This window comes from Pantherophis guttatus, chromosome 2 (genome assembly GCF_059756535.1).
Source record: "Pantherophis guttatus breed Tessera chromosome 2, ASM5975653v1, whole genome shotgun sequence".
Lineage (NCBI taxonomy): Eukaryota > Metazoa > Chordata > Lepidosauria > Squamata > Colubridae > Pantherophis > Pantherophis guttatus.
In genome coordinates, this window is record NC_142064.1 from 265,389,522 (window position 1) to 265,403,767 (window position 14,246).

Here is a 14,246-nt window from a genome sequence, read left to right on the forward strand (position 1 = left end):
CCCTCCCAGGATTCTTCATGTGGCCCATTTTGGATGCCAAGTAAGTACAGGGCTCACACGGAGGCTCTGGGAGGGCGTTTTGAGCATCCAGAGGGCTTGCAGGGTGTGGGGGAGGCCGTTTTCACTCTTCTCAGGCTCCAAGAAAGTCTCTGGAGCCTGGGGAGGGCAAAAAAAGGCCAACCGCACCCACCGGTAACCTTTTTGCTGTCGCACGCCAAAAGCTGGGGGGTCATGTGCGTATACGCGGGGTTGCGGGGTGCAGGGGGCATTGAATTATGGGCGTGGGCATGCACATGTGCGATCCCCCTGCACTTCCCCTGCTTTTGGCACGCGGTATAGAATTAAAACCAGAGATTTTTCTATTAGGTATTTTACCAGAGAGATATAGTAAAGAAGATATGTATTTAATTATACACATAAGAACAGCAGCAAGAATTGTATTTGCACAAAATTGGAAGATAGAAAAAATCCCGCCAGAAGGTGAAATAATAAAGAAAATTTTAGATTGCGCAGAACTGAACAGATTAACATTAGGAATAAAAGATAAAGAGGAATCGGTGTATTTCAAGACATGGGGACAATTTTATGTATGGTTAGAAAAGAAATATGAATAAAAGATGATAGAGGAATAAATTAGACAATATAAAGGTAAATGAGAGAGAAGAAAAAAAGAAATAGAAATTCAGATGACACTTGTGTAAATGGAAAAGGGAGATGGGAGGGGAAAAGAAAAAAAATGTTACTACATAAATGTAGTACCATGATGATATGTGTGTAATTCTCTCTCCACCTACAATTTTAATCCTGAGAAAAGTTTGAGTAAAAAGAATCAGGCCAGAATGCAAACAGTCAATTTCTCACCTACACTTTGAATGGGAGATCACAAATGAAATTCAAGCCTCCTCTAAACTCTTTAACTTTTGCCTCATGTGGATTTCCTTGTGTGCAATAAGGGATGGTTTATGCTTGAAGTAAAGTCCACAGATGGACATTTGAAAGGTTTCTCCGTGGTGTGAGTTTTCTGGTGTCTCAAGAGGTGGAAATTCCGACTGAGACGTTTCCCACAATCAGGACATTGAAAAGGTTTCTCTCCTGTGCGAGTCCTCTGGTGTTTCACTAGGCTGCAATTATTATAAAAACATTTCCTACAATTAGGATTTTCATAGGGTTACTCTCTTGTGCGAATCCTCTGATGTTTCACTAGGCTGTAATTATCACAAAAACGTTTCCTACAATTAGGACTTTCATAGTGTTTCTCTCCTGTGCAAGTCCTCTGGTGTGTCACTAGGCTGTAATTATCATGCGGAGCTGGCAACGGAGTTGGACAGTGAAGAGGCTGGGGAGGACAATGGGCCACTCCTGGAGTCAGAGGAAGGCCCGGACGTGGGCTCTGCATCGGAGGCAGAGATGGGGCCAGGGCCATCTGGGAGTGATGCGCGGCTTCCGGAGCCTCCAGAGCAGGATAGCAGAGAGGCAGAAGAACAGGAAGAGCCTATTCCTAGTGTACGCATGCAAAAAGCTGCCAGAAGGCAAGTGCAGCTAAAGCAAAAAGGACGACTCGGGAGTAAGGCCAGGAGATGATTGGCCCCTCCCAGAAGGCTTAAAAGAGCAGCAATGGCTCTTGGGGTCTTTGTAGGAAAGCAACGTTGCTACATTTGTTCTTGTCAGCATCTCTTGCTTCTGAACTTTTGCCAAGAAAAGCCTTTGACAGGGTGCCAAAGTAGACAAAGGTTGGTGATAAGGCCAAAGGACTGTTTACGAAGAATTTGTTTTGGACTTAATTTGGACTAAGCTGAGAATTAAGTAATTCTCAGCTGTTCTAAAAAATATGTTTGTTTAGGACTGATTGTGTCTGGTAATAACAACTTGGGCCTAGATCACAACACCTATACGAGTCTTCTGGTGTATCATGAGGCTAGAATTCTGACTGAAACATTTCCCGCAGAAAGGACATTTGAATGGTTTTTTTGTGTGAATTCTCTGGTGTCTGAGATGGAAATTTCTAATGAAACTTTTCCCACAATCTAGACACAACCACAAGGGAGCTGTTCTGACCAGTTTTTGTTACATTGACCTAATGTGTATGGCTTTTCTCCTGTCTAGCTCCTCGTTGCATAATCACTTGTGATTTGCAATCTGTGCTTTTCTTATAAGGAAATCTATGGAGCTTTCCCACAGCTGATATTCTTGAGGAGGTCACAAATATGGACAATGCTTTGTTTATTGGTGCTTTCATTCAAGAAACTTTTTCCACAAACTGAAGATTCATATAGTTTCTCTTCTGTGTGAGTCCTCTGGTGTATCACTAGTTCAAAATTCCAATCAAACGTTTCCCACAATTTGGACAATTATAAGGTTTCTCTCCTGTGTGAATCTGAATCTGAAATTCTAAATTTATAATGAGGAAGGAAGGGAAGCTGAGAAAGAGATTGGTCATAGTGATGCAGAATGGACAGGAGAGAGATTACAAGTTAATAAGTGTAGTGTGTTAAAAACTCACTGTATGTGTGGACTCATCACTGAGCAAGAGTTGGGAAATGAGCTTTACATTATCTTTTTATTATTAAATTAATTTATTATTAAATTTTATTACTGCCCATCTCAGTTTGAGGTAAATCTGAGCATCTTGCCTTGCCCTAATGATCATAGCAACACCGACAAGACCCATTTTTTACATGTCAAATGCTTCTGATCCTTCCAACATAATGCATTCAGGGCTCACTGAAAATGGTGGTGGTTTCCAGGACACAGTCATGAGGCTCAAGGATGTGTGTCCTCCCCTCCCTCCCCAACATGAGATCAGAGAGGAGGATGGGAGATCTGGTGGGATGGTAGTCAGGTGTAAGGGGATCCTGGGGCAGAATGAAGGGCTGAGCGGAAACAAGGCTTACAAAACAGAGCACAGGATGTCTTAGAGGGTGGGGGAGGCCTAGGGATGCCTACAGCAAGCAAGCCTGGCCCTATACTAGGCTTCCAAGAGTTTTCCCCAGTGCTGAGGTAGCCAGTGTTCTGCTTAACAACTCAGTCCCATAATAGTTCTATCTAGAGGACTATGTTTATGCTGGCTGGGGACTTCTGGGGTTTAAATCTGGGTGAAAACAAGGTACAAGACTGAAACTCCATATGTGGGTCCATAATCAACATACAAAAGCACCAGCCAAAATTTCTTTTTGAGGAATTCCACTACTTCTGCGAAAATATTCAGAAGATTCTGCCAATGGTACTTAGCCATTTTCCACTTTCTCCACCTTTTCTCTCCACCTATAAGTTTAAGTAAAAGGAATCAGGCCAGAATTCAGTCAATTTTTCATTTACACTTTGTGAATGGGAGATCACAAATGAAATTCAAGACTTCTCTAAACCCTTCAACTGTTGCCTCATGTGGATTTCCTTCATAAATCATCCATAAGGGATGATTTATGCTTGAAGTAACGTCCAAAGACTGGGCGTTAGAAAGATTTCTCCATAGTGTGAGTCCTCTGGTGTATTACCAGGTAGGAATTCCGACTGAAACGTTTCCCACAGTCAGGACATTCAAAAGGTTTCTCTCCTGTGTGAGTCCTCTGGTGATTCATGAGGTGGGAATTTCGACTGAAACTTTTCCCACAGTCAGGACATTCAAATGGTTTCTCTCCTGTGTGAGTACTCTGGTGGTTGATAAGGTGGGAATTCTGACTGAAACTTTTTCCACAATCAGGACATTCAAAGGGTTTGTCTCCTGTGTGAGTCCTCTGGTGTCTCATGAGGTGGGAATTCTGACTGAAGTTTTTTCCACAGTCAGAACATTTAAAGCGTTTCTCTCCTGTGTGAGTACTCTGGTGTCTCATGAGGTGGAAATTTCTAATGAAACTTTCCCCACAATCTGGACATTCAAAGAATTTCTCTCCTGTGTGAGTCCTCTGGTGGTTAATGAGGTAGGAATTTCGACTGAAACGTTTCCCGCAATCTGAACATTCAAAGGGTTTTTCTCCTGTGTGAGTCCTCTGGTGTATTACGAAATAGGAATGCTCACTGAAATTTTTCCCACAATCGGAACATTCAAAGGGTTTTTCTCCTGGATGAGTTCTCTGGTGTCTCATGAGGTGGGAATTTTGACTAAAACCTTTTCCACAGTCAGGACATTCAAAAGGTTTCTCTCCTGTGTGAGTAGTCTGATGGTTCATCAGACTGGTATTGTGACTGAAACTTTTCCCACAAATAGGGCATTCAAAGGGTTTCTCTCCTGTGTGAATCCTCTGATGTACTACAAGGGAGGAATTCTGACTGAATCTTTTCCCACAGTCAGTACATTCAAAGGGTTTCTCCCCTGTGTGACTCCTCTGGTGAATTACCAGGTAGGAATTCTGACTGAATCTTTTCCCACAGTCAGGACATTCAAAAGGTTTTTCTCCTGTGTGGGTCTTCTGGTGTTTCACCAGGCTGGAATTATCACTATAACTTTTCCCACAGATAGGACATTCAAATGGTTTCTCTCCTGTGTGAATCCTCTGGTGTATCATGAAATGGGAATTTCTAATGAAACGTTTCCCACAGTCAGGACATTCAAAGGGTTTTTCTCCTGTGTGAGTCCTCTGGTGTTTCACCAGGCTGGAATTATCACTAAAACGTTTCCCACAGAAACAACATTCAAAGGGTTTCTCTCCTGTGTGCGTTCTCTGGTGTTTCACCAAGCTGGAATTATCACTAAAACATTTTCCACAGATAAGACATTCAAAGGGTTTCTCTCCTGTGTGAGTCCTCTGGTGTCGCATGAGGTGGGAATTTCTAATGAAACCTTTCCCACATTCTCGACACTCATAGGGTTTCTCCATGGAGTGAATCCTCCTATTGATTATAATTCTTATAATTCCAGGATGGAATTATGACTGGAACTATTCCTATAGTCAGGACATTGAAATGGGTTTTCTCCTTTGTGGTTCCTGTAGTATGACACCAAATTGGTATTATAACTGAAAGTTTTCCCACAATCAGAACCTTCAAAGCATTTTTTCTCCTATGTGAGTCCTCTGGTGTATCATCAGGCTGGAATTCTGACTAAAAGTTTTCCCATAATCAGACATTCAAAGGGTTTATCTTCTATGTGAGTTCTCTGGTGTCTCATGAGATGGATAATGAAGCTTTTCCCACAATCTAGACACTCATACAGTTTCTCCCTGGAGTCAATCTACTGATGTATCACCAGAATGGAATTGTGACAATGATTTCCTGATGACAGTCAGGACATTCAAAGGGTTTCACTTCTGTGCAAGTCCTCGGTGGGTTAACCAATTCTCACTGAAACTTTTTCCACAGAAAGGATATTCAAATGTTTTTTTCCTATGTGTGAGGCCTTTAGTGTCTCATGACCTGGGAATTTCTAATGAAACTTTCACACAATCTACACAGTCATAATGTTTTCTCCCTGCTGTGAGACCTCTGATGTATCACCACATGCCATGCTCACTAAAACGTTTACCGCATTGGGAGCATTTTTATGGCTTCTCTCTTGTGTGGTTGCTTCCATGAACCACAAAGGAGCTATTCTGACTGAAACTTTTGCCACAGTCAGGTAATTTCTATGGCTTTTCTCTTTTCTGGCTCCTCTTGTGCATAATCAGCTGTGATTTTCAACTTGTATTTTTCCCACAATAGGCAAATCTATGGAGCTTTTCCACAGTTGATATTCTTGAGGGAGTCAAAAATATAGACAATGCCTTGTTTAGTGTTGCTTTCATTCAAGCCGTTTTCTTCCTCACAGGGAGAAGCCTGCATTCCTGTCTGCTCCACGTGACTTTCCTTATTGACCTTTTTCTCCCCACTGACTTCTAGATACTTCTCTTTTTTGCTGATTGAAAAATAATCTCACTTTTCATGTAATATATCATTGAGTTCTGCATAATCTGCTTATTCTTTCTTGATTTTCTCTCTTTTGTCTAACAAGAGGAGGAGGAGAATTGTGTGGTTTTCTGAAGGAAATGGAAAATATTTTGATTTCTGGCTTTTCTTCCCTTTTTAACATTGCTTGTTATTCTCAGTTGTTCCAAGTGCTCTTATTGCCATCTTCTTTGCCTGTAAGATTCAAAGAAAAATGTAACTTTAATTGTTTATAAAATGCTTAGAGATGACATGAAAAAATAAAAATTATATTACATAATATAAATATTACAATATGTAAATATCAGCCTCTGCCAGGCTGAGCACCCTGCTCTTCAGATCCCAACAGTGCCTGGCGGTGGTGCTCCTGGCAGGCAGGTGAATGTCCCAGGGCTGGACATGCATACCTCATCGCACTGCAGTGGACTCGGCCCCAGCGCAGCGCTCTCTCCACCTGCTTCCCTACCCGCTGGGTGGACTGGCCCGGAAGCAGTGCATCCCCATTGCAGGCTGGAGGTAAGACCCGAGGCAGAGGGGAGGGAGAGTGGGCGGCAGCCACCCGGGGGCCCCACGGAAGCCAAGAGCTGGGCTCAAAAGGTGGTCAAGCCTCCCCCTCTCCCCCGACGCAGCCTGCACCCTTCAGCCGAGCACGGTGGGCCCAGGGTGGGTCTCCCTCCCCCTCCATCAACCTTATCTTTGCAGGCAGTCACAGTAAACAGAATGACCATTGCCCATCCCTACCAGCCCTGGCTTCAGCAACTTCATGGTCTACCCATGGCGTTGGGGGGGAAACGCGCACAATGTCACCCTCAGCCCTCTGCCCACCGCATCTCAGCCTCTCTGCAAGGGAGGAGGCAATGGAGGCGGACTTCAGACCACTGTGGAGCATGCCACCAGAAACAAGGAAGCAGGAAGCTCCCACAGCAGTACTGGGAGCAATGGGCACTTGAATGTGAGTGAAACCGAGAGGCGGGCCAGGTTGTAGGAAGGACAAGCATGGGAAGCAACGTTTGAGGAAAAAGGGCTTCAGTTTAAAAGGAACCTTATTTGAAGGCCGGGAGGCCCTGCCCCTCGTGTCTCATGGGGCTGCAACTCCATGTGCCAAAAACATCATTTTCTTTAAATGTCAATTGCGAGCCAAGGACGTCCCCACCAGGTGTTTGGAAGGTGTGGACCAAAGACAACCGAAGGATTGTGACCTGATTGGACCATGTGATGGACGTGTGACCTAGGGGCAAGAACTTTGGGATTTGATTTGGGTGGGGAAAACCTCAGGTCCTTCAGAATTGGTTTTTCATAGCTGTGCCAATATGGCATTCCTAATAAATGTTTATTCTGAGGAAACTTCAGGCCTCAGAGTTTTGATTTCATTGGGTGCGTTATTTGGAACCCTGACACTAACCCGACTCTCCGAATAAAAACAATAAAGAAGCTCTGCGCTTGCAGGGCAGCTGTCCAGGGTCCTAAACTCTCGATGCTTACCTGGGAAACTGGGCAGTGGGAAGACTTAGGGAAGATGGAGAAGTCCATCGGTACCAGCGGAGCTGTGGGCTCAGGGAGCAGCCTCAGAATCCCAGCGAACCCAGAGTCCTTGAAGTTGCCAGCAGCCAAAGAATTATACCGGGCTGGAGGGGACCTGAAGAGCCATCTGGTGTTCCAGTAACCGCAGATTTCCTCAGCTCGAGCAGAGTGCATCACTGTTTTTGAGTGGAGGGCTACAAGTCCGTTGAACATTAGCAAATCCAGGGAATGGGGAATCCAATCGCTATCAAGGAGTCAAACCTCTGGCTGACTTTGTGGCAAGATCAGACACGAGGAGTGGGTCTCCGCGCTCCCGTGCCGAGTTCTCCCCATTGGTGGGCTCCGAGAGGAGTCAAAGCCACCCTGTAAGGGAGGCGAAGCAAAGAGGGGTACCCTGCAAGGTCGCAGAGAGTCGCAACTCTCCTGCTTGACCTGGGTTTTTTTTCCCTCTCAACCACAATGAGAAGAGGCAACCTAAAGATGGCTGCCGCAAAGCTGGGGCAGCCGAGAAACAACTAAGAAATGTGCAGGAGCGGTATAAATGAACAGGGATTGGAGCTGGGTGAGAAGATTCTTTTTTCTGCATTTAGTCCCTAAACTTAAAGGAAAAAAGAAGAAAAACCAGGAAGAGACTCTTAGAATTATCTTTTTTAAAGCAGTGAACAACCATAGAGAGAAAAATCCTAGACCTAAATGAAAGGAGCTAAGGGGAGAAAAGCTAAAGACCTTTTAACCATACAAAATTGGATTTTAAACTAAGTAGGTGTTGTTATGGAAAGGCATTATAAAATGCTGGAGCTATATACCTCAATTAAATCAAGAACTCAATTTTGTCTCTATAAATTGAATTAAATTTGGATTAATTAATCTATCACGCTTGAAACAGCTGAAACCTATTGGTGCTGCCATCTACTGGTGAATGAAATACACTACACCCCTACAAATCTAGGAAAATTCTGACAGAAGAAACAAGCAACATTTTTTTGAAGGATTGTGGCGATACTAACTGTTCTATAATTAATTACTATTGTGAGAATAAGGAAGACTCTTAAATAAAGTAAAGCGACTTTTGTTTTGCAGAAACTGCCTGGAATACTTAAATGGAATTGATTAATAACCTGAGATGTAAAAAGTTATGATTATTGAACTCTCTGATGAGCTGAATATATTGTTTTTGGCCTTGACTAAAAGCGGACTTATTAAACTAAGACAAGATGCTCTATCAGGGGGAAATGGGTGAGATTTCAAGAGAAATGGCATGGATGTTTCAAAGCATTAGGGACACCGTGACAAAGAACCACAGAAAGATAAAAAATTTAATCCAAGGCATAAGTGGCAAAATAGAAAATATGATACAACTGACAATGAATGAAGATCAAAGAGTCCAGGAAACAGAGGAGGCGGCAGAAAGAATGGAGAAAAAGATAGAACAGACAAATCACCAAACAAAACAAGACGATGAGAAGAGAGATACAAAAATGGAATTGGATAGCCTGGAAGATGTCTTTGAAAGAGAGATAGGGGAATGGGTGGATACTCTGGAGATCTGGCAGTATAGAAGGATAGAGATGGGAGAAATGTTTAGATAGAATAATGAAGATACAAATGTTGACAGAGTCAAAGATCCAAGAGAGGAGTATGGAGGAAAGCCAAAAAAACGAATAAGAATTGAAGTATTAAAACGGGCAAGAGATGATGGATAGAAAATATTTTTTTCCTTTCTTCTTTTTTCTAATATAATGATGGCCTGATTAAAAACTAGAATAGAGGTAGAAATAAGAATATACACCTTTATATAAAGGACTATGTCTTAACATAAACATGTGTGTTAACATAAACATGTGTATTAACAGTAGCAATCTGCAACTCTTACACTGCAAAAATATATGGACTTCACAACTCGACTAAGATAAAGCAATAGATGCAATTTATATGGACTTCGGTAAAGCCTTTGATTCAGTGGTACATGACAAACTACTTCTAAAACTAAAATCTCACGGCATAGCCGGATCCCTGCATAAAGTGGTTAGCTGTGTTCCTATCAAACAGGCAACAAGTAGTCAAAATAGGGAATGCCCTATCAAACCCTGCACCTGTTAACAGCCCCCAAGGCAGCATTTTAGGATCCACACTCTTTATACTTTACATAAATGACCTTTGCAATCATATTATAAGCAGCTGCGTTCTCTTCACTGATGATGTAAAACTATTCAACACCACCGACAATGCTGCTACCTACACAGAGACTTTAATATGTGTCAGAATGGTCAAACAGTTGGCAACTCCAAATCTCAACCAACAAACGCTCTGTCTTACACATTGGCAAAACAAATCAGAACACAAAATTCAAGCTGAGCGGATACGACCTCGTATACGACCCTCACTCTGTCAAGGACCTTGGAGTATTCATCTCTAATGATCTAAGTGCCAGAGCTCAGTATAACAGCATTGCCAAAAAGGCATTAAGAGTTAATAAATTGAGAGTTAATTAAGAGTTAAATAATTCTTAATAATTAATTAATTAAGACAAATAATTTATTAATAAATTAATAGTTAATTAATTAAGAGTTAATTAAGAGTCACTGCAACAGCATTGCCAAAAAGGCATTAAGAGTTGTTAACCTAATCTTACGAAGCTTCTTCTCCGGTAATATTGTACTGCAAACTAAGGCATACAAAACCTTTGCTAGACCAATTCTTGAATACAGCTCATCTGTATGGAATCCACACTGCATATCGGACATTAATACAATTGAGTGAGTCCTGAGATATTTCACGAGAAGAGTCCTCCACTCCTCTGCTCACAACAGAATACCTTATGCCACCAGGCTGGAAATTTTGGGCTTAGACAATTTAGAGCTATGCTGCGTTCTGTCTGACCTAAACGTAGTACACAAAATTATCTGCTACATCTTATCTGTCAATGAATACTTCAGCTTCAACCGCAACAATACACGAGCACACAATAGATACAAACTTAAGGTAAGCTGCTTCAAACTTGATTGCAGAAAATATGACTTCAGCAACAGTGGCCAATGCCTGGAATGCACTACCAGACTCTGTGGTTACTTTTCCAAACCCCCATAACTTTAACCTTAGACTGTCAACTATTGACCTCACCCCATTCCTAAGAGGTCTGTAAGGGGCGTGCATAAGCGCACCAACGTGCCTACCGTTCCTGTCCTACTGTACCCATGTATTCGTATTCTTACCCTGTATTCATAATCATGTTTATACTTATATCTGTTACCTTATGTTTTTGACAAACAAACAAACAAGGAATAGTAAGAGTGACCTGACTAGAAGAATAGAGGTAGAAATAATAAAAAGGGGGAATATTAAGTAGATATAATTTCTATATAAATTGAATATAAGTAATAATTATATGGGAAGATGAGAGGTTGAAAGATGGTATTACTATGTATGTTTAAGATTATTAGCATTAGAATGGAACATTGAAATATTGAATAACTACTTTAAAATAATCATGTACATTAATATTAGGAGTATATAAGTTTGATTAATGTAACAAATTAACCTTCTGCAACCTATAACCTCCCACCAACCAGTACGCTCCCACAGAGTGGGCCTCCTCAGGGTACCATCACTAAAGCAATGTCAACTGGTGGTTCCCAGGGGGAGAGCCTTCTCTGTGGGGGCACCTACCCTTTGGAACAGGATACCCCCAGGGATAAGAATAATCCCAGATCTTCGTGCTTTCCGTCGGGCACTTAAGACCGTCCTCTTTCACCAAGCTGGGCTGGCATAATTAATTTTTTCTTTCCTTTTCCTAATTGTGTAAATTTTATTCTGAAGATGTTAACTTAACTGATAAGCCAAATTGACTTAATTATTATTTATTGCTTCTATTCACATTTTTATATATATGTTTATTTTGACTGTTCACTGTCCTGAGTCCTTCGGGAGAAGGGCAGTATAAAAAACAAACAAACAAACAAACAAACAAACAAACAAACAAACAATTGACTGTTGCTATTTGTATTAACATGTTGATATATGTTTAAAAATAAAAATCCAATAAAACTTTTTTAAAAAAGAGCCAAATCCTGGAGGGGCTGCCAGAGAGATTTGGCCAGCCGAGCATCAGCTGCTTGGGCCAGCAACCCCCAGCCAGCCAGCCTGTCATGGTCCTGGCCCAGCCGACCTTCACCTTTCCTGGCCAGGGGAATGTGACCACTCAGAGTGGGATTTCCTCCTCCTTTCACTCAGTGCTGAGCAGATGGCTCCTAAGCCTCCCTTGTTGGGCCTGATCTACCAAAATGACAGCTCAACCAGTGACAGTTGTCAGCCAACAGCCAGGCCCGCAACAAGGGGCCATGGTCTACCAAGGCCAGGTAGTCCACCTCGCCAGTCTCTCCTTAGTCTGCCACCGGTGGACCAGATCCCTCTGGGCTGGGCATACTACACTGGACAGGAGTGGATCCAGTGCCAATGGATGCCAGCCTGCCAGCCCCCGTTCTCCATCTGGTCTCAGGTCAGCCACTACCAACACTGCTGACAGTCCCACCCACTGCTTCAGAGCCACTTTTGATGGGAGTCCTGAAAAGCTAGCGTACTTCGTGAACCGGATTTGGTCCCACCTCAATCACTATGGAGCCCAGTACCAATCTGATCAACAAATATGTCAAGGTTTCAAGGAATATCCCCCACCCAAGTAAGACTCCGAGGCCAGCAGTTCCTCAAAGTTTCATTTTATTAGAGATGTCATATTGGCACATCTGGGAAAACCTGAATCTGAAAGCCCCCACATTTTCCCCACCCAAGGAAAAGTCAAAATTCCTTCCCCTGCACCCACATGTCCATCACATGGCCCAATCAATCCACCATCCCGATGTTCCCCAGTTACACCGCTTCAAGTGCAGGCTGAATGTCCTTGACTCCCAGAGCAAAGAATGTTGTTATGACTATATATCTCCACCAACTCCATGCAACCCCCCCTCCTCAGCACTAAATGTGGCAGCCCTGAAGATCCAAAGAAAAAGATGGGCTCCAGGGCTGACAAAATGATCTCGGCCATTGCTGACAACATGAAGGGCAAAGCGGCCAAGTGGATGGCCCAACTTGTGGCCCAGTATTTGAAATTCTGAAGGAACGGTTCACTGAGGAGCTGCAGGTCAGAGCCAAGTGGGTGGCCCAATTGCATGACGAGGAGACCCCTGAACTCGAGGATGCCGACAAATTCCTGCAACTACTAAGGCCCTGGTTCGAAGATACAATCCAGGGGCAAGAGGCAGAGGCTGAGATTAAAGACGTCAAGCAAAAGGGCCGCCCCGTGAAGGAGTTAGTATTGGAATTCCGAAGAGTGGCGGGAAAACGGAGAGACTAGCCAGAACACCTCCTGGTCCATCACTTCAAGGAGGCCCTGGACTAGGACCACCGCCAAGCCTGCACCTTCCGAGGGCTTTCTGAGTGCATACAAGAATGGTACTGAATGTCCACCGAAAGCAAAAAACTGCACCAGAGCAAAAAACTAAAAAACCAAAAAAGGGTTTTGGGCTGCCACACCACCATGAGGCAGCTGGAAGAGCCCAGGCAGACCTTGCCTGTGGCCATCAAGTGCTTCAAATGCAGCCATCAAGGTCACTGAGCATCCAAGTGCCTAGCCCTGGCACCTGTCCCCCCAAGTCTGGACTCTGGCAGGACCTAAAGTGAAGAGAACCCCATGCAAGTCAGCGGACAAGGGGCAATTCGCCAGGAAGGCCATTGAGGTTCCCACCTCTCCTGAAAAGGGGGGGGGAAGCAACAGCAATGAGAGCAGCGAAGATGATCTGATGGTGAGGCCATCTGCCCCTTCACCATAAGGTCGCAAATAATGGTGCCCAGGACAGGAGCCCAAGGGGAAATAGAGGCCATCTTAGACACTGGGTGCACCAGATGCTTGATCATCCTCCCCACGGTCCAGACTAGGAATGAGCACGATACCCCTGGCACGGCCCATGCACTTCGAGCAAGATGATGGGACACTAATAGGCAGTGTCCCAGCCACCCTGGTCACTGAACCAATGAGGCTTCAAATGGACCGTGATTGGGAGTTCATCCGCTTAATAGTGGTGCCATCATCCTGGGCCTAGCATGGCTGGACAAGTAGGGCCCTGCCATCACGTGGGAAGATGGCTATAGGAAGCTGAAGATGGGATAGGACCGTTGCCACCCTGCCCTGATGACAAGGCTCACCCGGTGGCACCGCCACACATCCCCAGGCCCAGTGAAAAAGTGGCAGCCATCACTGACTCGCCACCGGACTGTCCCCAAATTCCCAGAGTACCGGGACTTGGCTGCCACCTTCAGTGAACAACAGTGCAACACCCTACCCCCCCAACCGACCCACCAACTGTGCTATAGAATTTGTACCAGGGGCTAAATTGCCCAAGCCAAAAATGTATTCCATGACTCCTAGGGAGATGGACGAGCTGAGAAAATACATCGACCCCAACCTGGTGAGGGGGTTCATCCAATGGGCCAAGTCTAGAGTGGCTACCCCGGTGCTTTTCAAACAAAAAAAATATGGGTTGATGAGGCTTTGAGTTGATTTTAGAGATCTAAATGCAGTGTCAGTAGAAAACACCTACCCCCTGTCCTTAATGAAGGACATGCTAAGCCACTTGGCAAAGGGGAAGGTGTTTACCAAGCTATACTTGAGAGAGGTTTACTACCGGGTGCAGATCAAGGAAGGAGATGAGTGGAAAACAGTCTTTAACTGCCCGCTGGGCAGTTTCCAGTTCAAAGTAATGCCATTTGGCCTACAGGGAGCCCCCAGTCTTTATGCAGCTAATTAATGAGGTGTTACATGAGCATCTTTATCAGGGTGTCCTAGTCTATTTGGATGACATTCTCATATTCAGTGAAAACTA

General features: G+C 43.9%; 2 protein-coding genes across 2 annotated transcripts in view; both read right to left on the reverse strand.

The window, feature by feature from the left end:
- Positions 1-383: 383 nt before the first annotated feature.
- LOC148115767 (uncharacterized) lies at positions 384-5,786 on the reverse strand. Its single transcript, XM_087884155.1, has one exon. It carries the CDS (start codon positions 4,809-4,811, stop codon positions 3,450-3,452), a length of 1,362 nt encoding a protein of 453 aa, XP_087740281.1. The 5' UTR covers positions 4,812-5,786; the 3' UTR covers positions 384-3,449.
- A 131-nt stretch (positions 5,787-5,917) lies between these two features.
- Positions 5,918-14,246, reverse strand: part of LOC132710050 (uncharacterized) — a 44,694-nt gene continuing 36,365 nt past the window's right edge. The window contains exon 3 of the mRNA XM_087884141.1: positions 5,918-6,048. Coding sequence (XP_087740267.1) covers positions 6,011-6,048 — 38 coding nt within the window. The 3' untranslated portion in view covers positions 5,918-6,010. The remainder of the gene's footprint in view (positions 6,049-14,246) is intronic.

Excerpts from the sequence above, each read along its gene's own strand:
- LOC148115767 (XM_087884155.1), bottom strand. The coding sequence starts at position 4,811 with ATGGAGAAACCCTATGAGTGTCGAGAATGTGGGAAAGGTTTCATTAGA.